General features: G+C 52.2%; 1 protein-coding gene across 20 annotated transcripts in view; it reads right to left on the reverse strand.

Moving 5' to 3' along the window:
• The window catches only part of KIF1A (kinesin family member 1A), a 91,842-nt gene that overhangs the window by 61,847 nt on the left and 5,437 nt on the right, over positions 1–24,558 (reverse strand). For all 20 annotated transcript variants that reach the window (XM_036858374.1, XM_036858372.1, XM_036858371.1 and 17 more), the window contains exons 2-3: positions 7,621–7,788; positions 82–158 (exon numbers count right to left, since the gene is read on the reverse strand). In XM_036858374.1, coding sequence (XP_036714269.1) covers positions 82–158; positions 7,621–7,726 — 183 coding nt within the window. In that variant the 5' untranslated portion in view covers positions 7,727–7,788. The remainder of the gene's footprint in view (positions 1–81; positions 159–7,620; positions 7,789–24,558) is intronic.

Consider the following 24,558-nt stretch of genomic DNA (forward strand, 5'->3'; position numbering starts at 1 on the left):
GAGGGCCGCACAGCGAGCAGGGTTGAGCTGGCATCCACACGGCAGCAGCCCACCCATCTGGACCCCCAGCCCTGGGCTTACCGAGGTGTGTGACCAGTAGGAATAGTCGAAGCTGAAGCTCTTGGGCATCTCCTTGGGCTGTTTGGGGTTAACGATGGCTGCGGGGAGGGGACAAGCAAGGTGTTCAGCGCTGTGCTGCAGGGACAGGCTGACCCTGGATGTGCCCACCCAAGAGGGACCCCAGGGCAGGGAGGTGGGGTCCTCAGAGGACTTGGCCCCGACAAAGCCAGCCCCCCTGCCAATGGTCAGGGACAAGGGCCCTGTTTCCAGGCAGACGAGCCATCTCTGCCCCCTCCTCTGTCTGACCTCCCCCCGCCCCCCACCAAGGCAGCCCAGAGCGGTCCCGTGGTGCAGGCACTGGGTCAGACCTCGAGCCCCTGGCCCATCCCACCTCTCGGGTCCACACCCTGCTCGCCCCACCAGCCCAGGTCTGTCTTGTCTGCTCTGCATGCAAGCGCTAGGAGGCGCAGCACAGTCACAGCCGTGTGCCTGCTGCTTTGGGGCCCCATCACACCCACGTGCTCATCCGTGTCCGGGGCGTGCTGGCTGTCCCCCCGCAGGGACACCACACATATTCCTCCTCCTGCCGGGGCACCTGCAGGTCCCATCCAGGTTGCTCTCAGGGGCTGTGGGACTGTCCTCTGCTCAGGTCCTCCCCCACCCCATCCCCCTCCTCCAGCAGCTGCACCTGGCCTGGCGGGAGGCGGTGCTCACGAAACGTCGGTTCATCGAAGGAGGAGCAATGCCGCCAGCACAGCCCGCCGGGCCTGCCGAGTGCCCCGGGAGCCCCCCAGGCAGGGCTGAAGCACCCCATGTTTCCCAGGCCCTGGACAGGTCTCGGCTCCCCGAGGCCTGGGCTCAGCAGGCGGCGGGTCTTCGGTGGCTGGGCAGAAGGGGCTGCGGCCCCCGCGCCCACCAGGCTGCCCTCTGGGACACTGTCTGAACCCCCGATGTCTGTGTTGATAGAGGACCCCGAGGACCCCCGAGGGCCCACCTGGCCGGGGGTTTTCACCTCCACCAGGAACGTGGGCCGTCCTGGTGGGAGAGGGCTCCAGGCCACCGCCCCACCTCATCCCATCTGAGGACCACATTCCCCCCACCTACTTGGAGATGAAGGACATGTCTGCCCACCCCTTGGATTGGCTTTCCTCAGCTGCAGTGGGCTGGGGGCCTCGCCTCTCTGGACTCCAGGACACCCCCACCCTTCCCCACCAGCGCGTGTCCAGGGTGACCTGTAACTCACACCAAGAGAACAAGCCCTGGCCCTGCTGCAGGTTGAATTATATCCCCTCAAAATTCACATGTTGAGTCTTAACCCCCAGGACCTCAGAATGTGACCTTATTTACATACTTGCAGACGTAACTGGTAAGGATGAGGTTACCCTGGAGTCAGGTGGGCCCTAATCCAACATGACTGGTGTCTCATAAAAGGGGAAATTTGACACAGACACACACATAGGGTGAAGGCCATGTGACGGGGAGGGGGAGACTGGGATGGTGCTTCTACAAGCCAGGGGATGCCAGGCATTGCCAGAAAACCACTAGAGGCTGGAGAGAGGCAGGGAATGGATTCTCCCTCTGGACCTCAGAAGGCACCAACCCGGTGACACCCTGATCGGGGACTTAACAGCCTCGGGAACTGCCGTCTAAGCCGTCCCGTCCACGGTGCTCTGCTCCGGAGCCCTGGGACGCTGGGACCCCCACCGGCCTCGCCCCCCTCGGCAGCTGCCCCGGGCCACGGCTTGGCGGGCAGGAGCTGACTGGCTCTGGGTCCCAGACCCCAGGCTTGAGGGGTTCTGGGAGATGACCCGGCACCCTCGGGAGGCCGGCAGGAGGGAGCAGGTGACTGGCCATCACAGCCCTTTCTTTGGAGCCGAGAGGGGGTCACGTCCATACTGGCTCCGGGAGTGAGGCTGAGAGGAGACTTAGCCATCCCGGTTTCAACTCCTGCTGGGCCTGGGGATGCGGCCGCCAGAACCCAAGCGCGGTAATGCCGGCGCCATGGAAACAACAATCACGGCGTCTCCTGAGCGCACGCAGCCTGGGCAGGGCCCCCGGCGCCCACCAGTGCCCCACCTCCGTCCACCTCCTCCCCCCACCCCATCCAGCCGCTCTCGCTTGCCGGCTGCGACACCTGCCCCCGGCGCTGACCTTGCTCTGACTGTGTCCTGGTGCCGGGGCGTCTGCTGTATACCCTGTGTGGACCGGGAGCTCCCTGAGGACCCCCCCACCAGGGACGGGGCACGGATATGCTCAAGGAACGCTGGGTGGGCAGGGGACAGCCGGCTGCGAGGGTCAGTGAATGTGGAGTGGGCCACGAGGAGAGCCTGACGTGGGGACCACCGGGCAGAGCTGCTCTGGCCCGTGGGAACTGCTGTCACCTGCCCCCTCCCCCTCGGGTGGGGTCCCCTGGTGCGGCTCTGGCTCCCGCCCTGGTCCTGACCCCCAGGTGTCCTGCGGGGGTCCTGTGGTGTCTCCGTCATCACAGATGGGGTTCTGCGCTCCAGACGGGACGGCCCTCCCCAGGGTCCACCCCAGGCCTGCTCTCCACCGACGCCTCTGAGCCCTCACCAGGGCGGCCTGCCTGGACTAGGGCTGGATGGGCAGCCCCCCGTCAGCACTGAGGCGATTGGGTGGGGAGGGGCTTCCCGCGCAGCTCTCGGGTCGCTTCCTCCCATGGGTTTGAGGAGGGGGGCGGGACCGCGGGCTTGTTGAGTGGGGGGTTCCGTGCCCTCCGCCCCTGCTGCAGGAGCACAGAGGACAAAGGCGACAGCTGTGAGGGGCCAGCTTGCATGGGGGGCGGGCACAGCAGGGAAGGCGCTAAGCAAGGGAAGCCGTGTTCTCAGGGTCTGAAGCCCCACAGCCGTGTGCCGTGCCCGCTCCTTCCGGGCGCCGTGGCCCAACTCTGAGGAATTCCACGGCTCTGTGGTTAAACCCTGCGTAGCTTGCAACTGTCCATGGGGAGAGCACTGACACCACGGAAACCAGCGAACAGGGGTGCGTGTGTGTGTGTGTGTGTGTGTGTGTGTAAGAGAGCGAGTGAGGGGCCTCACTAAAATGGAGACCAAGACATCAGTGTCAGGAGTTTCGGGGATGTTCTCCCAACACGGGGCACGTGCCAGTCCTCATGAACCGTCAGTGGGGGCTCTCGGAGGATGGCACGGCTCCTCCCACTGACCTGGCTTGGCTCCCACGCTCCACGCCCCCGGCAGGGCCCCCGCGCCCCCAGCAAGGCTCCCACGCCCCCGGCAAGGCCCCCCACGCCCATCACTGCCTGCCTGACTGCGATCGGTGGCCCTTGTCACCAGCCCATCTAGTTCCATCTCCGTGTCCCCACTGGAACGTCACCCCCAGGGCAGTGAGAGCCTCTGTCCTGCTCCCCGGGGCCCGATGCCAGCAGTGGAGCCTGGCGCGGGCTGGAGCTCAGTGATGTGCGAGACGTGGACGTGGAGGGACCCCCACCTTCTCCTCCCGTGTGGTGACGTGTGCTGACCTGACCCCACCAAGCCTCGTTTCCCCACCTGGGCCGTGGGAGCGTCCTCAGCCCTGAGGGACTCAGGCAGCCCTAACCCTAACCCTAACCCTAACCCTGCAAGTGGAGAGCCCGCTGCGACTCTCACGGGTGACCCCCGGGGAGAGGCAGCTCAAGGCAGCGAGCGCCAGGGGCATCCTGGCCTGGGGCCAGCCAGTGACGGCAGGCCCCCAGCACCCTCGGCCGAGGCTGCCAACCAGGACTCCGCTGGCCCCCAGGGTCCCTCCTTTGACACCACGTGTGTGGAGCCATTCCTCTATTAGAAAGGCCTGCACCGCGTCACCACCTCCTGGCAAAACCAAGCTCCCTTCTGTGGACTCCCAGGCCCAGTCTCACTGTATTTGGAGCCCAGAACATTCTAGAAGAGTGATGGCAAATGGGGCCGACTTCTCGGATGGGTTAAGTGTTGAGACCGCACAGGGGCTGCTGGTCAGGCGGATCCCGGTGGACCTTCCAGAACGGTGGTCCATTCCCTGAAAGCACACACCGGGCCCAGCTTGCCAGGGTCCAGGAGGAAGGCTGGCGGCCCGGCCCTGAAGGCGTCACTCTGTGGCTTTGGGCGGGTCCCTCCCCTCCAGGCACTGTCCTGGGTTGAACAGTGTCCCCTGGAACCTCACACTGTGACCTTATTTGGAAATAGGGTCCCCGCTGTAGGGACAGAAGCACACGTCACGTACAATTTGGTTGGCTCACAGAATTGCTAGATTTGCTGTGTTTCAGATGAAGAGTGCTGTTATCCAGGCCATGATTACAGGATAAGAATTTAAATTGACTTTTAAGTGTTTCTAATTTCTGTGTCCCAGTGGAGATTCCAGGTGGCACGTTCAGAGAACTGGGGTCTCCTGCTGTGCCCCTCGTTTTGAGATTCAAGGAGTATGTCACCACCCCCGCTGGCCGGGCTGGCCAGATCATCTCCCACCCGGACAAAACGGCCACGAGCTGCTGCCCAAACCCAGCTCCTATGAGCATCTGCCTCAGGTCGGCTCTGGAGCCGCCTGCCCTGCCCTAGCCCCTGTCCCAGGACCTCCAGGAGTAAAGCTCACCCTGCCCTCCGACGCCACTCCTCAGGCAGGCTTCCCCGTGCTGAGGGCTGCCTCTCTCTCTGTGTCTGTCTTTCTCTCAGTCTCTGTCTTTCTGTCTCTGTCTCTCTCTGTCTCTCTGTCTTTCTGTCTCTCTATCTCTTTCTGTCCCTATCTCTCTCTCTCTATCTCTGTTTCTCTCTCTGTCTCTCTGTCTCTGTCTCTATCTCTCTCTGTCTGTCTCTATCTCTCTCTGTATCTCTGCCTCTATCTCTGTCTGTCTCTGCCTCTATCTCTGTCTCTCTCTCTCTCTCTGTCTCTCTCTCTCTCTGTCTCTGTCTCTGTCTCTCTCTGTCTCTGTCTGTCTCTATCTCTCTCTGTATCTCTGTCTCTATCTCTGTCTGTCTGTCTCTCTGTCTCTCTCTCTGTCTCTCTCTATCTCTCTCTGTCTGTCTCTATCTCTGTCTATCTCTGTCTGTCTGTCTCTCTGTCTCTCTCTCTGTCTGTCTCTCTCTGTCTCTCTCTGTCTCTGTCTCTATATCTCTCTCTGTATCTCTGTCTCTATCTCTGTCTGTCTGTCTCTCTGTCTCTCTCTCTGTCTGTCTCTCTCTCTGTCTCTCTCTGTCTCTGTCTCTATATCTCTCTCTGTATCTCTGTCTCTGTCTCTCTCTGTCTCTATCTCTCTCTGTATCTCTGTCTGTCTCTGTCTCTGTCTCTGTCTGTCTCTGTCTCTCTCTGTCTCTCTGTCTCTGTCTCTATATCTCTCTCTATATCTCTGTCTCTCTGTCTCTCTCTGTCTGTCTCTGTCTCTCTCTGTCTCTCAGGCCCCAGGCGGGGCACAAGCCCCCCTGAGTGCAGCCCACCGTCACCTCCAGCTGTTTTGCTTCCGTGACACCGGCCCCACCCTGTCCTGGGCCGCCCCCAAGTCCCAGGGGAGACACGGGGTCTGCCTCTGATCCTTTGTTCTTTCTGTCCATTCTACAGGCTCCCGTAGGGTTTGGTCACCTGTGAGCCCCTCAAGCCGAGACCCCCAGCTACTGTCTAAGGTGGCGACTGTGCCGCTGGGGCCTGGCCCAGCATGGACGGCGATTCTCACAGCCATTCCTGATGTCCTGGGTCACCCAACAGTGACGTGGCCAACCCTATCAGCTCCTCGTGCGGATGCCCCCTGCCCACCCAGGGTCACGTTCCCGCCCGGGGTCACAGCCCCTGGCTTCCCACCTTAAGGCTTGAGTCACACCTCCTGAGCACTTTCTCCAGCCTCGAGGGGGCCAGGCTGGAGATACAAGAAAGCCAGGACCTGGACGGACCCTCCGCCCGCATTGGGCAGCAGCTGAACAAGACCCCCAGCCTCCTGGAGCGGACACCCCAGAGGTGCACTCTGTATTCAGAGGGTCCCAGCGAGCTGAGCCCCTGCTGCCCGTGGCGGCCACCTGCTCGCCGACGGCCCCTCGCGGCTTCTGCACCCCCGCAGTGCATCCAGGGACCACCTCCCACATAAGCCCTTGGCACCCAAATCCTCATCTCAGTTCTGCTTCCAGAGACCAAGCCGAGGCAGCACCATTCACAAGAGTCACTGTGAGCCCCCAGATATGCCCAACAGACCCCCACAGGCTCTGAGTGGGGCCTCCACAACCTGCTCCAGGGGCTCCTGCAGAGACCCCCCAGCCACGCCCGAAGCCTCAGCCCCTCAACAGGCCTAGGGAGGCGGCCGCCATCAGCGCTGAGCGCCCTTCCCCTGGGGCAGCCCCTCCCTCCAACCTGGCAGATAACAGAAGGGGTGGCGTTACTCAGGTGCGGGCGAGGCCTATCTTCCTCCTACACCCCGAGGTCCGCTCGGTGCGGCTCACACCACCGGAGCCTGCGGTGACGGCAGCAGCTCTAAGTGCAAACCTCCCGGCTGAGCCCCGCCAACCCCACAGCTGGGAGAGAGGACGGCGAATTCTTGCTCTAAGTCACCAAGCGTGGAGGTGGGCTCTTGACCAGCAGGAGATGACCCAAACACTGGTTTGACTTCCAGGGGACCCCAAACAAGCCCTCTAACCTACAGTGTTAGAAGCAAGGATGCCGGCTCCCTTTGTGGGTAAGGGTGGGTGGGTGGGGCCGGGGAGGGGGGCTTCCGGGTGCCGCATCGCTCTGTTCTCAGCAGCGGGGTGCTGCTGAGAACTCCCTGAGCTGCACACTGGGCTCTGTCCACTCTTCTGCAAACGTGTCCCAACTCAGGACAAAGTCTGCGGCACCAGAAAGAGCAAAAGGGGAGGCTCGGGGCCAAGTCCCCTCTGCTGCCCCAGCAGCCAGGTCCTGTGCGCTAGAGCGGCCCTGGAGGCCATGCTTGTCCTTCGGACCTTCTCGAAATTGCCATTCTGTCTCTTACTACTCCTTGTTCATCCTGTTGACCCCAGGCCTCCTACTTCTCAGCAAGGCTTGAGATGACTTACAATTAGAAACAAAACAAAAGAGCAGACAAAGCAAAAAGCAGCTGAAACAAGACAAGAAATCAGGAACCTTGTGCCCTGGGTTGAAAAGCGGCCCCCGCCAAAATTCCTGTCTACCCCGAACCTCAGAATGTAAGAAACAGGGTCTTTGAAGATGTAATCAGTTGTTGAAATGAGGTCATACTGGATTAGGGTATGCCCAATGGTCAGTGTCCTTATCAGGCCACACAAAGACACAGACATTCTGGGAAGAAGCCACGTGACGACAGAGCAGAGATTGGGGTGATGCAGCTGCAGGCCAAGCTGGCGGCCGCAAATGGAAGCCACAAGAGGCAGGAAGGATCTTCCTCCAGAGGAGTGTGGCCCTGTCAACACCTTGGTTTTGAACTCTGGCGTCTACAACTGTGAGAGGATAAATTTCTGTTGTTTGAAGCCACCCAGTTTGTGGTCATTTGTTACTGCAGTCCCAGGAAACCAGCACCCGGGGTGGACAAGGAGGGAGCCAGGGCCGGGAGGCCCAGGAGCCATGGCCCCGAGGGACCAGCAGCAACGGCAATCGCATCGCAATACTCACTGGTGGTGCTTCCGGACATCTGGATGATGCACTTGGAGTCGCGGCTCATTTCTCGGGAATTGAAGGGGCGGACACGCACCGCCACCTTCACCGAGGCCCCAGACATCTCTGCGGCCTTTGTGGGTCACTCCTAGTAGCGGCAGGAGCCCCAGCAGGCACAGGAGACACCTTGGGAGAAAGGGAGACGTGAGTTAGAAACAATATCCAAAAAGGCAGAACAGATGTTTCTGGCTGGCAATGACAGGGGCTAAATGACACCTGCTCGGATAACCAGTCCGCAAGGAAGGGGAACAGAGCAGAGCAGCTGCAGGTGAGAAATGCCACGAGTTTTGGGAAAGAAGGCCAACCGGAGGAGAGGAGCCTAGGAAAGCTGGAACCTAACAGGAAATAGCCAACTCGCTCTCTGGGACCCGGAAAGACTCCAGGTGCCTCTGAAGGTCAGAGGCTGTGTGGGACTGAAAACATGTGTTTGTGGAAAGTTAGCAGAGGGAGTGTCAGGCCATGTCATGGGTTAAATTGCATCCCTTGAAATTCACATGCTGAGTCCTAAACCCCGGGACCTCAGAACGTGACCTTATTTGGAGACAGGGTCCTGGCACTGTAGCTGGTTAAGATGAGGTCCCACTGGAGTGAGGTGGGCCCTGCCCAGGGTGGCCAGTGTCCTTATAAAAGGAGATGCGCACAGGGAGAGTACCACGTGAAGACAAAGACAGAGGTCTACAAGCCAAGGACTGGGGGTAAACTGCCGAGAGGCAGGAGAGAGGCAGGCGGTGGTTCTCCCCCATGGCCTCGGAGGGAACCACCCTGCAGACCTGGGACTTTCAGCCTCCACACTGTGAGACAATACATTTCTGTTGTCTAAGCCCTCAGTCTGTGGTACTTTGTTACGGCAACCCCAGCAGAGTAATGAAGACCCCGAGACCACCTACCCCACCTAGTGAACATCCAGGACCTGCCCCCTGCCCCATGCCACCATCAGGCAGGAGGCCAGAGGCTACCCTCTGGGAGAGTGAGGCTCCGTCCAGCCTGGAGTTCTGAGGACCAGCTGAAGGTGGGTGTGAAAAGCCCAGTGAAGATGCCCAGTAGTGGGACCCCAGCCTCCTCCTCCTGCTGCAGGGCCCCCACCTGCTGGCTGCCAGGGAAGAGGGCAGGGTTCTCTGCTGGGGAAACTGAACAGGACCACACCCTCTAGCAAGCAATACAGAGACTAAAACAAATAGAAAAGGAACACAACAGAAAGAGACAAAGCAGGAAGAGAAGAAAAAAAATGTTTAAATACCTTGTAATTAATATCCTCAGAAAGAAAATTTACTCACCCATGAGCAAGTGAAGGATGCTTTTTTTAAAAGGACCATTTAATGAATAAGAAAGAGTCCTTGGAAATTAAGACTATGAAAACAGAACCTTCAAAAGTAAATTAAAAGGTTGGAAATACAATTAAGTAATTTTCTGTGTGAGGAGAGAAATAAAACTTGGGGATCAATGAAAAGAAACTATTAAAGAAATAATTCAAGAAAACTTCCCAGCACAGCCAGTCATGAGTTTCCAAATTCAAAGGGTCTACCTACCCCACCTGCTATAAAAAGTCAGAAACCACAGCAAACTGTGAAATTTCAGAACCTCAGGGCTAAAGGAACGATTCCAGAAGCTTCCAGAGAGAAAGGATGGAGACTCAGAATGGCATCAGCATCTCATGGATACCAGATGAAGAAACACTTTCAAATTGCTGAGGAACGGCGACTTTCAGCCTAGAACTCTGAGCTCAGCCACACCACAACCGGGAGGGAGGGTGAGAGGAAGACCCAGGAAGACTGTGCAGGAGGCTAGAACCTGAGCTCCAGCAGGTAGCTGGTGGGGCAGACGTGGGTGCGGGCCCAGCCCGGAGGATGGTGAAGGGGTCCCAGCAGGACCCTGGGGCTGCCTCGAGGGGGGGACGCCCCTCATTGGGGGGCAGTGGAGGGGAACCAGCCGGGGAGAAGACCCGGCTGCGAGGCGGGAGGTGGTCTCCCCACGTGGAGAAGCATCCGTCAGAGGGTTTGATGAGAGATCAGTGATGACCCCAGGCATTATGTCATCACTTACTCCTGATACAATGTTCTTCAAAGAAAGAAAATATAAGCAGAGTGCACTCCTGAGAGCAGCAGGAAAGAATGTTCACTAGTTCTGCTGGTGTAAACACAAAACACTAATCAACACACAGGAAACACAGCAGGAAGACCGGGAGAGGTGTTGCATGTGGCGGGGTCGTTAGCAGTGCGATGGGGCAGAAAAGCTGACTCTGTCCCAGTGGGATCTAAACGGATCAGAGAAAACCAAAAGTGGACTGGGGAGGGTGAGGCCCGGGCGGGGCTGCTTCTCCCGGGGAGGCTCGCAGCCCTGACGGACCTCGATGCCGCGTCTCCATGTGTTACTCTGGCAAAACTTTAAGAACAAACAAAAGGGAAAGGCCAAGGGGGAACCCACGGTGCGGCCAGGCTCGGGGCAAATGCCTGAGGAAGGAGGGCGAGGGCGCGGCCGATGTCGGCCACCACGGAGTGAGCCTCTGCACGCGGCTGCCACTCCCTGGGCCTGCTTGGCCACCCCCCGGGGGTGAATGTGAAGCTGACCCTCACGTCCACTTGAAGGTCACACTCACACGGAGGAGGCACCCCCCCCACCCCCCGAGGACGCAGGCCCCGGGTAGGCTCCAGGCCAGGTCTGTGCCGCCTCGAGAGGACTGTCCCTCCCTGGGCTGGAAGCCCACGGGCCCGAGATGAATGGACAGGGCAGTGCCCACAAGACTCGGATGAGCCGGGAGGGTGGGCAGGGCAGGAGGGGGTTGGTTTCCCTGGGGTGGAGCAGGGGGGTATCCAGGCCAAGGAAGTGGGGACTCAGGCAGCAAGGCCTGCATCTGGCAAGGGGGTGCCCACATGACACCCCATCCTCCCCTTTAGAGGGGTGGCCCCTGGGCATCCACCTGCCTACCCTACGCGTGGGGCAGCTCCTGGACTCCCAGGAGAGGGAACCCTGGGGAGAGGGGCAGGCCTAGGTGGCAGCCCTCCTCCCGCCTTGGGGCAGGGCCTGGAGCACAGGGCACCCGCCTCTCCCAGCCGGCTCCAGGCGGGCCCCGGAGTCCAGCAAGGACAGTTAGCTCCACCCAGTACAGCGGGCAGTGGTCCACCCCCCCACGTGTCAAGATCAGGGCAGGGGTATGTCCAGGGGCAGCGGCCTGAGGGGCCCAGGAGGGCCAGGGGGAGGGGAGGCGTGGCGAGGTGCCACCCGTGGCTCCAAGGCAAGGACACACGGGGGCTGAGTGTCCCTGTGGGCAGCAGCCCAGCCCAGTCACAGGCACAGGGAACAGTCCATAACGCGGGGGCACACAGAGCCTCAACCCTCACCTGGCAGAAAGGTAAAATCCATGGGAATCGAAAAGGCTTGGAAAATCTTGTTTCCGGATGACCAAGAAGGACCTACTGTAGAGCACAGGGAACTCTGCTCAATGTTATGTGGCAGCCTGGATGGAGGGGAGTCTGGGGGAGAATGGATACATGTATATGTATGGCTGGGTCCATGTGCACATGAAACTATCACAACACTGTTAATCGGCTATACTCCAATATAAAATAAAAATTAAAAAAAAAAAAGTAAAAGAAAATCTTGTTTCCACCAAAGCTGCCGCTGCTGAAGACCAGGTGATATGTTGCCTGAGCTGCCATGGCCGACCTACAACCCGTGACCTAGCAGGCTGAGCCCGCCCTGCCCTGCAGGCGGCCCGCAGCCCGGAACCACACAGCTGGGTGGGGTCTGCTGAGAGGCCCCTTCCTGTGTTCAGGCTCCTGTCCCCGCGGGGCCACTGCGGGGCCTTGCCTATCAAGGGAAGGTTTTAGCGTCCTTGGATCAGAGCGCTCCTCAAGTCCTCGTGTCCACAGAAAAACACCGTCATGTGTGTCCCGAGGCTCAGCCTCTGCAGAGCTGTTTCCACTCCTCCCCGAGCACCTCGAGCCCCGACGGTGCCCCCGCCCCAGGCAGGGCCGCAGCGGCTCCCAAGAAAGGCCGGTACCCAACGGCCGTGGCCCAGGCAGCCTCCGTGGCACAGAAGGAAGAGGGTCAGGCAGCCCCGGGCTGAGGGCTGTCAGGGACCACATGGGGCCAGTCCCACAGGGGCTCAGCCGGGCCCGGAACCGCCCTGTGACTCCCTCTCCTGAGCCCCAGCCCAGCCGTCCAGCCCCGCCTGAGACCCAGAGCGCGTGCCCTCCCCTGCGACAAGGGGCAGTGACCAGACAGGCTCTCTGTGAAGGGAAACATGACCTTGGCACAGCCAGGCCTTTAAATCACCAACGCGTCAAGGATGTTTACAGTAGAATGTCCACGCGCTCCGTCCCCCTGGGGTCTAGCTGGCGGCCACAACTTGATATGGTCTCCAAGCCATCAGGAAAAGGGATGATTTATTCAGCAAACCAAAAGGATAGGGCAGACAGCCCTAACCAATGGGACAGAAGTCTACACAACATCCCCCTGTCCTAACTCACGCCAGATCCCGGGGTCCGAGTCCTGAGACCACACCCAGGTCACCTTGAGGGGAGCAAACCGTGTCACAGAGACTCGGGTGCAAGCCTGGGGTCAGGGGACCAGTCCTGGTCCTGCCTTTATCTCAGCTGTGTGACTCAGCCCTTGGGCCTCGGTTTACCCATCTGCAAAATGACAGGGTTGAGGAGGTTGGTCCCAAAGTGATTTCGCCTCTGGGGTCCTGGGCCTCTGGGGAATGTCTGCAGCCTCTGCAAACTGTGACGCTGCCTTCCCTGGGGCTGCAGGGCACCGGCCAATGCCACAGCTGCTCACCCACGGGGACTCGGGGCTCAGGAGGGGCTCCTGGGAACAGGGAGGGGGACAGGCTCAGGGCAGAGAGCTGTTGGTCACAGGAAACAGAATTCAGCCAGGAGCTCTCGGGGCTTCCCCCTACTGCTGTCTAAAATGAACTTGGATGCCGGTTAAGTGGTGAGCCCCCTGTCACCAGAGGCACCCAAGTAGAGCAGAGGCCGGGGGGAGACTCTCCCACACTGAGGTTCCATGACATCTCCCCTTCTGAACAGGGAATCTTCTGCCTCAGTCTCCCTGCCTGTAATTGACACCCTCAGGAGAATCTGGCCAAAAGACCCCCTTCTAGAATGGGGCAGGGACCTCTGTGCATGGACCCCAGGACCAAGAGCAGGAGGGGCCTGCAGAGACCCTGGGGCCCCTCTCTCTACAGATGGGGGAGGGCATGGCCAGGGCTGAGGTCAATGCTGTAAAGTCCCAGGGCCAGCTCCTAGGCTCCCCAGAACTCCCCAGAGCAGGCTGGGCACGGAGCAGGACCGTCCCCTCAAGCAACACAGCTCTTCCAGAGGCTACAGGGAGAGAGGGAAGTGCCAGAGCAGCCAAAGACTGAGGGCCAACGGGTTCAGGACACGAGCAAAAGCCCAGGTGGGTGGGGGCAGAATTCAGGGGCTGGAATCATGCCCAGCTCCACCCCACAGCCCCTCACAGTCACGAGTGCGCCCTCATCTACACACCATGAATGTTTTCTCCAGCACTGTTTCACCTTCTTACATCCATGAATGGCCATCCAGGGTGGGCTGGAGGACGTACCTCTCTGAGCATCCATGTTTCCTTATGCGGGAAAATCTCTGCCCTTTCGAAACTGAGAAAAGCCTTAGGCCATTCTGGCTGGAGTGGGAAGAGCAGGAACAAGGTCAGGAATTCTTGGTGAGAACGCAAACTGGGGTGAGGTTTCCAGCAAGCCTTTAGCAACAGGCCGTATGTCTTAAAAATAAAGGCCGTATCCTTTGAATACGTGATTCCCAAGTGCCGAAATAGGTAATAATTAGAAACGAAGAAAATATTTATGAAAGATGTTCAATTTGACATTGCAAAATTTTCAGTTCTCCTCAGATTTAGCTATATTAATTCAGCGCAATTCCAATAAGCAAAATATTCCAACAGGATTTTCAGTGGAATGTGGCAAGTATTTGGAAGAGAGTTTTGAAAAATAAGAACAAAGAGGGGGCGCATCCCCTACCAGCTATCATATTTACTCTAAAGCTACAATAATTTACAAAGTCTAGTAGTGACACCAGAACAGAGAGATCAATGGAAAAGATGAAGCTTGGCCACAGACAGACAGACAGACACACACACAGACAAATCCAACAGATGATAAAGCAGCATTGCAGGGATTGGGTAAGATTGGTATCGGACAATTGGCTATCCCATGTTGAAAAATAGAGCTAGAACTTTATCTTGGAATGTGTTACAAGAACATATAGGAGACTCTGCTTATGGCTCTGGATAGAAACTCTGCATTGACACCAAGCATGAAAAACAAAGGAGGACTTGTGCGTCCAGATGGCAGAAAGGCTGGCAGCAGAGGGTTGCTCCCTCCCCTCTGTGCACAACTAGAGGAGCTGCATACAATTTTTAAATCTGTTTGAAGGTCTAAGAGCTACAGAAGCCACGCAGACAGGCAGGCCAAGATTCCAGAGATGGGGCTACCGGGGCAGGGGAGGACTTTCCCCAGCACTTTCTCCCTGAGTGTTTTGCATTCTGGTCACGGGCTCGAGGCTGGGAATCTAGAGTTTTCCCAGGCAGAAAGCCGTTGCTGAGGGATGGAGAACCTGCAGAGCTTTTTGGTCGAGAAAAACAAAACTTGAGAGGTCAAGGTCCCAGGAGAAAGAAGCAGAGACTTAAGCTGAACAAATGGTCAGTTCTCCCCTTAAGACATCTGCCAAACTCCGAGGGCATGAGGGGCGGAAGTTTAAAACTCAAGTAGAAGCCTCTGGAAATCAAAGAGAAGTCTTCCACGGTCTCAGGTGCCAAGGAGTCAGAGGTTAGAGTTCAGGGTCCACTGGGAGGAGGGGCCACAGCAATCACGCCAGGGTCTTATTTGAAAGCCCTGAAAGGCACAGAATCTAAAAGCAGGGCAGAACCACACGTAGGCTACACCTTATCAAACTGCAGCCAGCCCTGACTCAGCTTGGTCTCTGACTGAATGAGGGATGACCTTCACTCCATCTGCCTGGAAGAGAAAATCTGAGCCATCTGGAGCCTCGAATATGCATTCAGAGGCAACATCTGAGGCTAATCAAAACTCACAAGGCATGAAAAGAGACAGGGCTATATGACTCAAAACAAATTGGGAAAGAAAGGTAAAAAGAAAAAAAGAAACAAACCTACATATGATCCAGATCTAGGACTTATCAAACAAGAACTTTAAAATAATCATGACTGGGGCTTCCCTGGTGGCGCAGTGGTTGAGAATCTGCCTGCCAATGCAGGGGACACGGGTTCGAGCCCTGGTCTGGGAAGATCCCACATGCCGCAGAGCAACTAGGCCCATGAGCCACAATTACTGAGCCTGCGCGTCTGGAGCCTGTGCTCCGCAACAAGAGAGGCCGCGATAATGAGAAGCCCGCGCACCGCGATGAAGAGTGGCCCCCACTTGCCGCAACTAGAGAAAGCTCTCACACAGAAATGAAGACCCAACACAGCCATAAATAAATAAACAAAAATTTTTAAAAAAATGCTAAATACGTATATATTTATAAAAAAAAATCATGACTTATATGTTCAAAATAAGAGAGAAAAGGATGGAGAAAATAAATGGAAAATGGAGAATTTTGCAAGAGGATTTGAAACTATAAAAAAGAATCAAATGGAAATGTTAGAACTGAAAACACAATAACTGAAATTAAGAACTGAAGAGATTAGACACATCTGAAGACAGTGTTCATGAACTGGAGAACAGGTCAACAGAAAGTTAAAGAATAGAGAAAACAAAGAATGGAAAATATAAAAATGAGAGTCAGAGAAATACAGGACACAGTGAAATGGTCGAACATGCATGTAACTGAAATCTAAAAGGAGAATAGTGGAATAGGAGAGAAGCAATACTTTAAAAGATAATGACCATTAATTGTCTAAAACTACTGAAGTATATATATCTATCCAGATTCAAGAAGCTCTGCAAACACAAAGAAAACTACACCAATGCACATCATAATAACACTGTCGAGTACCAAAGATGAAAAGAAAAATCTTAAAAGCTGGCAGGAAAAAAAAAACCTTTAAAGGAACAAGAATAAGATTGACAATTGAGGACTTCCCTGGTGGCACAGTGGTTAAGAATCCGCCTGCCAATGCAGGGGACAAGGGTTCGAGCCCTGGTCCGGGAAGATCCCACATGCCACAGAGCAATTAAGCCCATGCACCACAACTACTGAGCCTGTGCTCTAGAGCCCGCAAGCCACAACTACTGAGCCCATGCACCACAACTACTGAAGCCCGCGTGCCTAGAGCCTGTGCTCCGCAACAAGAGAAGCCACCGCAATGAGAAGCCTGCACACCGCAAGGAAGAGCAGCCCCCGCTCACCACAACTAGAGAAAGCCCGTGTGCAGCAACTGAAGACCCAACGCAGCCAAAAATAAAATAAATAAATGTATATAAAAAAAAAAGATTGACAATTGACTTCTCAACAGAAATGATGGAAGCCAAAAGATACATTCTAAGGTTTCAACGTTAAGTAGAAAAGTAATCATTTATATTAGACTGTCAAGGATACTTGTTTCAATTGCTAGGGTAACCATCAAAACAGCAGAGAAAGAATGTATAACTAACAGGTTAATAGCAAGATAAACAGAAAAAATTTTAAATATTTTTATTAATCCAATAGAAGGCAATAAAGGAGGAAAAACAGAACAAAAAAAAGTGTCAAATGGAAAATGAAGATTTAAGACCCTAGATAAAAGCTCAAGTCAATTAGTACGGAGCATTACTCCAAGTCAAATGTTACAGTTGTCAGAACAGATTTTTTTTTAAAGTTATAGTCTGTTGACAAGAGACATCTTTAAATAAAAAGACACAGAGAGGCTGAAAATAAAAAGATAAAATTTTTTGGTTTTCCTATTCTTTTTTTTTTGAAATGGACCATTTTCAAAGTCTTTATTGAATTTGTTACAATATTGCTTCTGTTTTATGTTTTTTGTTTTATTGTCTTTATTGGCCACGAGGCATGTGGGATCTTAGCTCCCCGACCAGGGATCGAACCTACACCCCTTGCATTGGAAGGCGAAGTCTTAACTACTGGACTGCTAGGGAAGTCCCTGGTTTGCCTATTCTATCAGCTACTGAAAAGGAAAAATGTCTATCATGCACATTCTTTTAAAGCGCCCATGGAACATTTACTAAAATTAGCCATATGCTGGTCATAAAGTAAACGCTAACGAATTTCAATTTAAAATTAAATTCATTACATTCATAAAATTAAATTCATATGTTCTCTGACCACAGTAGAATTAGGCTATACATCAATACCAAACAAAAAAGCAATAAAAAAACCTACAACCAGGACTTCCCTGGTGGTGCAGTGGTTAAGAATCCGCCTGCCAATGCAGGGGACATGGGTTCGAGCCCTGGTCTGGGAAGATGCCACATGCCGTGGAGCAACTAAGCCTGTGCGCCACAACTACTGAGCCTGCGCTCTAGAGCCCGCGATCCACAACTACTGAGCCCGCGTGCCACAACTACTGAAGCCTGCGCACCCTAGAGCCCGTGCTCCGCAACAAGAGAAGCCACCACAATGAGAAGCCCACACACCACAACGAAGAGTAGTCCCCGCTCGCCACAACTAGAGAAAGCCCTCGCGCAGCAACGAAGACCCAACACAGCCAAAAATAAATTAATTAATTTAAAAAAAAACCCAAAAAACCTACAACCTCTCGACTGTTTGGACATAAAGCAATACAATTCTAAATAACCTATGGGTCAAAGGAAAAAAAAACTCATTGACTATTAGAAAATATTTTGAACTGAATAATGATGATACAACATATCAAAGCTGTGGAGTGCAGTTCGCGCAGAACTCACGAGGAAATGTATAGCTTTAAGTCATGGGGGTCGAGGTGGGGAGTCCTTCACAGCAGTCCCAGGTCGATCCAGAACCCACCGTCCCCCAGGGAGCCATGGGTTTGCCAGGCGGACCTTCGGGACTTGAAGGTTTGCCTTGAGAAGGACCCGGTGCACATGAACCAGCAGCTGAGGCTCTGCCAGAGCAGGATTGTCCTCTTGTTCACCCCTTAACCCTGGCGCCGGCAGGAGATGCCTGGAGATGTCAGGGAGGAGGCTGGATGTGAGCATTTGAGGAGGCGTCAGGGCAGGAAACGTGCATCAGTCGCTTGTGAGCACTGACTCTTTTAAGTCATGGAGATGGACGAGATCAAGGAGGGAGAAGGGTTAGAAAGGAAGAAAGAAATGCGGAAGGAGCAGGTGGGGAGAATTCTCAGGAATCTAGCTGCTTCTCTAGCAGACTTTGGACCCGTCTGCCCAGGGCAGCTGGGGGCCCAGTTCCTGAGCCTTGTGAGGACGTCCACCTGCTGCTTCCCAATTTCCCTCCGTGCCTTTGGCTTTCCTGGACCTGCTGTCAGTTACTACATGGGTCTGCTTTTCATTTTCCAAAATGTGGGTGCTGAGCCTTGTCTTCTGTTTTTTTACCCTTACGGAAGCATTTAGGTCTTTCTTTAGTTTACCTCTACTGTTATTTCAGTGGCATTTAAGGAGGGAGAGAAGATAAATTAGAAATGATGAACCAAACACTAAATTCTATATAATTCTATTTATGTAACTTCTGAAACAGGCCAAAAATGAGCAGCATAGCACATTATTTAGCAATCTAGAGCTAAATAACAACAGTAACAACAACAAAAAAGTAACAACAAACAGCTAAAGGGAGTTGAAAGAGGTTGCGGATAGAGAGCAAAACCTGCTGATTTTCTAAATGAGTTCTGTAGATACATTCGACTCTTCTAAATAATGTTCATATTTTACCTAAAAAGAATTATTTTTAAAATAATTACCAAACGGTTCAGGGAAAGAGGGAGAGAGAAAGCTAGCTCACTTTCGGTTGACAAGCGCTGGTGTGCATGAAAACAAAAATCAGTTTTGCTCATTAAAATTAATATTTCAAAACTGATGGGGGAAGAAAGGTGATTGACAGACTCCCATTTCTGGCAATATGATGGATGAGATACCCTCCCATTAGAAATCACCTAGAAATTTGGGATAGATAACAAGCATCAGAATAAAAGAGGAGGGCTTCCCTGGTGATGCAGTGGTTGAGAATCTGCCTGCCAATGCAGGGGACACAGGTTCGAGCCCTGGTCTGGGAAGATCCCACATGCCGCGGAGCAACTAGGCCCGTGAGCCACAACTACTGAGCCTGCGCGTCTGGAGCCTGTGCTCCACGACAAGAGAGGCCACAATAGTGAGAGGCCCGCGCACCGCGATGAAGAGTGGCCCCGGCTTGCCGCAACTAGAGAAAGCCCTCGCACAGAAACGAAGACCCAACACAGCCATAAATAAATAAATAAATAAATAAATAAAGGAGTTCCTTTAAAAAAAAAGAATAAAAGAGGAGAATTCTGGAAAAGGGGGGAAAAGAGGAAGGAGGAGCTGAAATGAAAGTGGGGAGCCCATCCCACAAGCCCACCCAGAAGGAAGCTGCAGGCGTTTGCTGATGCCAGAAACGCAGAGAATTGGGTTTCACCTGCTGAGTGGGGGGATGGGAGACATAGCCTCAAGCACAGGCAGTCGGGACTGGAACCAAATATCACAGAAAGCTGGATCCTGCAAAGTCACAGCCCCGTGCAGTGGAAGGCTGGGGAAAGCCGTCTGCCGTCAGAGGGACGTGGGCATTGGTCTGAATGACACTCAGCTCCATGTGGTGAACAAGCCAGTGCTTCTGAGAATCTGAGGCCACAGACCTGACCTCATGCAGGTTTGGGTCCAAAATTCACCTGCACGATCAGGGAAGCCCAAGGTTGAGAAATTAGCTCACAGTAGGTCTCGGGTGTTTGCACCCAAAGCACCTCACAAAGGCAGATACAAATCCTCCTTGGAAATAGCTTCCTACCCTTGGGGTCCCAGTATTCCCAGAGATGAAGATCAGTCACATAGGAGCTGATGGTGAAATATTACCCAACACAAGAGATGAAATTCACCATGAGAATCAGGAAAAAAAAAAAGGAAAAGGAAACCAGAATTAGATCCTCAAGGACCTCAGATGTTAAAAATCAATAAAAGATCACTAAAACCCATATGTTTAGAAATTTTAAAAAATAAACTGCTAAATAACCAACACACAAAAAACAAAAAATCACTATAGAGTTATAAATAAACTTAGTAGTAAATGATCATGCAAATACTACCAGCAAAATTTACAGCACTTCCACATCCAGCCATGAAGGAGTTACAAGGACCATACTTAACCTCCCACTGTAAACAACAACTAGCAAACTGGACAAAATAGATGAAAATGACTGTTTTCAGACATGGCACAAAAGGCACTGAGAGAAGGAAAACATATGAGTCTCCCTTCCCTCCAATCACTCCACATCTTCCCAGAGGCAATTTACAGACCTCAGGCACTGGGAGGTGGGACCCAAACAGCTCAGCAACTCTGATGAGTTGGGGAGATGGAAGTCAGAGTTTGGGTAGGTTGCAGCTGCTGGAATCTGTGGGTCAGAGTTCTGGAAAGGAAACAGTTGCTCAGTAACAGAGCTCCAGAAATCTGCATAGGGATACCCTGGCATCTTTGTAGACTCCTAGCCCATGCCCATGGACTGGACAAAGAAGACTGAAGACTGAAGAATTCCCAAAGCTACACAAAGTCAGAAGGCATCTGTGCTTCCACCAGCTAGAATACAGTTCTCTTGATCCCTCCACCCCAGGCCCCCAGACATTCAGTAGAGACCCCAAAGAAATCATACTTTAGTGTGGGCTTAACTATTCCCAAAGTGTAATCTACCCTAGAGCAACTCTAAAAAAGCTTAAAATCAGGCCTTGAAGGATCAGATAAGTCCTCAAGTAATTTAACTGCCTGCCAAAACAAAGCCCAACATTCTTTACAGGAAGAAAGCACAATTCAGATGCTCCACAATGTAGAAATGTCTAGAATTCAATTTAAAAAATTACTACACATGCCAAGAAGCCAGAAAAGATGACCTATAACCAGGAGAAAAATTTGTCAGTAGGAACTTGAATTTTCCTACAATCATTAAATAAATTGATTCAATAGTTTAAAATATTAACCACAAAAAAAGTAGAAGACTTAGATACTTTTTATGAGTTCTACCATATATACAAAAAAACAGATATTTCCAATCTTATACAAACTTTTTAAGAGAACAGGAAAAAGAGAGGGAAACAGAGGGAGAAAGATTATATCCCCAACTCATTCACTGAGGCTAATATGACTTTGGCATCAAATTAGACAAAGAACATTTGAGAAATGACCAATTTCACTGATGAACATAGATAGAAAAGTTCAAAATATTAGCAAGACAGTCCAGCAGAAAATAAAAAAGATAATGTAGTAGGTTTATTTCAGGAATACCAGTATGGTAATATAATGCATGGTTTAACATTAGGGTATCTATTAATACAATTCACCACATATCAGATTAAAGGAGAAAAAGGCCAAATGAGGTCCTCCATAGATACTGAAGAAGCATTCAGTCATTTTCAAAATCCATTTGTGATAAAACTCTTGGCAATAGGAGGATAAAACTTCTTTAATCTCATAATAGGTATCTAGTAAAAATCTACCCAAATACCACACTTAATGGTGAAATAGTAGGAACATTTCCTTTATATTCAGGAACAAGTTCCAGATGCCTGCTGTCACCACTTGTATTTAACACTGTAGCAGAGGTTCTTGCCAGAGTGATAAGGCAAGAAAAAGGAATAACATCGGCAAAATATGGGTTGGAAAACAATAAAACAAATTGTCATTATTTGCAGACTATTTGCTTATCTACACAGGAATCAAGAGGATCCAGAGACATATTATTTGAATTAGTGGGAAGGGTCAGCAAAGTTGCTAGGAACCAACCACGTGAGTATGCACTAGAGACAACAGTTTAAAAATATTTTTTAAGGTGGCATTTAAAAAATAACCAAAAATATAAAGTACTTTCATAGAAATAAATGTCACAAAGGATACATACAACTTTTATGAAGAAAACTTTTAAACTTTACAAAAACATTATAGAAAATCTAAATAAATGAAGAACTACAACCTGTTCATGAAAATGAAATTTAAATGTCTTAAAAATGTTTATTTTCACCCAAATGAATCAAAACATTCAATGTAATTTCAAATGAAATCACAAACAAGTCTTTTTGTGAAACTGGACAGATTGCTTCTAAAAATTTATATGGCATAAGATACTACAAATATCAATAACAAGCTTGAAGAAACACAAGAGGTAGAAGGCAACAGGCCCCACCAATAACAAGACTTAATATAAAGCTGTAGTAATTAAGACAAGGTGGTTGGGACAAGTAAGTCATCACCATTGTAACAGAAGGGACCCCAGAAACAGATCTGCACACACAGCCCTTCTGACATCTGACAAGGAGGCTTTACAGGCTGATGAGAAGAGAAAGGGGTGCTGAACCAGTGATGCTGAGAAAACAGATGTCATGGACTGAATGTCCGTGTCCCCCCCAAATTCCTATGTTGAAACCCTACCCTCCAGTGTGATGGTGTTAGGAGGCGGGGCATTTGGGAGGTTATAGGTCATGAGGATGGAGCCTCATGAATGGGATTAGTGCCCTTATAAAGGTCCCAAGAGAACTTGCTCCTTCTCTCTGCTCTCAGCCATGTGAAAACACAGTTGATTCAGCCATCTGCAACCTAGAAGAAGGCTCTCACCAGAACCTGGCCATACTGGTACCGTGACCATGCTGCGCCCGGACCAAGCTCGTGCCCTGATCTTGCACTTCCAGCCTCAGAGCTGTGAGAATTAGTTTCTGTTGTTTTTAAGCCCCCCAGTCTGTGGTATTCTGTTATAGCAGACTAAGACAGACTAACACAACTGGCCAGTCATACAAAATTAGATCCCTTTTTATTCCAAAACAAATTCCATGCAGACTGAAGACCTAAATGTGAACAACAAAGTTTTGGAAGAAACCGAACACTGTTATCTCCATGCTCACCTTTAAGAAGGATTTCTAAGCCCATGGAAGACACCAAAAGGAAAAGTCCAGGCATCAAGATACCATTGAAAGGGTGAAGAGAAGCCCACCCACCTAGAGATGTCTGTAGCACATATGATCAACAAGGATTCATGTGCAGAACATATAAAGGACAGACAAAATCAAAGAAAAGAGACACAAAAGAAAAAATGGGCAAAAAGATATGAACAGGCAAATTACAGGACAAGATACTGAACCACAATAGTAATTAACAAAGTGTTGTCTAAAACCATACCCGACAGATCACAACATTAAAACGTCTGACAACCCCAACTGTTATAAGGATACAGCAACAGGAACTTACAGATCACCTGGGAAAAGTTCATTGGTTCAACTGCTTTGAAAACAACACAGCAATTTTCTAGTAAGGCTGCAGACCACGTGGCCAGCAGCTGTGCAACTAGAGATGTTGTGCATGAGCCCAGGAGTTGGGAGGGAGGGAATGGAGACGCCTAAATGCCCCCCAGCTGGAGACCAGTCAGTCATACAGGAGCTCCATCCAGACATAAAAGTGAATGAAGCATCCTAGGGAATCTCACAAACATGGTTCAGGCAGCAACGTGCAGACAAGTGGACACGGTGAGATCAGTCAGTAAAGCCTCACACTCCTGGCAACACTACTGAGAGCCCAGGGGTAAGCAATGGAGTTCTGAGAATGCTGACGCCGAATTCAGGGTGGCGGGGAGATCCCTGGTCAGGGGTCCAACCGACTGGGGCCAAGGCCTCGACGTGGACCTCCAGGATGTCAGCAGCGCGGACGGAACTCTGCACGCTTCTGTGGCCCCATGTGCAAAGTGGGTAAGACAGGCCCTCCCCCGACTCCATGAGGATTAGGGGAGCGGTCCTCTGTAGTACAATAGCGGGGGCCTCCGGGGGCTCTAGGCTGAGGGCTCATGGACCCAGCGCTGGGCAGGAGTGGGGAGTGAGACTGAAGAGGGGGCCCTGGGTGCAAGTCTGCCTGTGGAACCACCACTTCGATGGTGAAACCCTCACCCCTTTCCCTGCCCCCTCTTCACAGAGGGCCATGGCTTCCAAATCCTCAGACAAAAGGTAGGAGGCTCTTCCCTACAGAAATGGAAGAAAACACCAAGCAAGAGTGAGGTCCTCGATGTGGACGCTGGCCCCCTGCACTCTGGTGCTGGGGGCACAGCTTGGCATCTGGCTCCCACACCTTCGCCTAAAGCAAACCTGCCACTGGGCACCCCCCCACCCCACACTCGGCTCCAGTTGGAATCCCACCCAGATCGCAGGAACCCTTCCACTACCCAGCAGACCTCCCAACGGCTTCAAAGTGAAAGACCAGTAAACCAGCAGAAAACAAGCCCTGTGAGAAAGAGTTAAACCACAAGCAAAAACAAGCAAACCAACAAAAAGCCTTTATAAACTTACTCAGAATGTTTCAAGAAGATGCTACATTCTCAAAACAAGAACAGGATGCTAAGAAACGGGAACACTTAGAGACAAGGAAGATGGTTCTTTTAGAGATAAACAGTGTAAATGCTGAAACACAAATCTTCCCCAAAGAACTCGAAAATGAAGTCCAAAACTTGTCCAGAAAATAGGACATAAACGAGGAGACAGAATGAGAGAAAAGGCCAGAACACAGAAGACCAATGCCTGAACTCAAGGAGGAAAACAGAAAAAATGAAAGGGAAGAAACATGAACAGATGAAAGAAAGAGCTTGTCTTCAGTTGAAAGGTCCCACTGAGCACCAATAAAAACATAAACCTACACGTAACCCAACTGCGTGGCTGGTCAGGAGTCCACGGATGAAGAAAGGATCCTAAAAGATTTCAGGGAGGAAAGTCGAGCTGCTGACAAAGACTTCTCATAGGTGACTGGATGCAGAAAGTGATGATGACAAAGGCTTCAGAGTGATTTACCAACAAAA

The sequence above is a fragment of the Balaenoptera musculus genome, chromosome 7, assembly GCF_009873245.2.
Source record: "Balaenoptera musculus isolate JJ_BM4_2016_0621 chromosome 7, mBalMus1.pri.v3, whole genome shotgun sequence".
Lineage (NCBI taxonomy): Eukaryota > Metazoa > Chordata > Mammalia > Artiodactyla > Balaenopteridae > Balaenoptera > Balaenoptera musculus.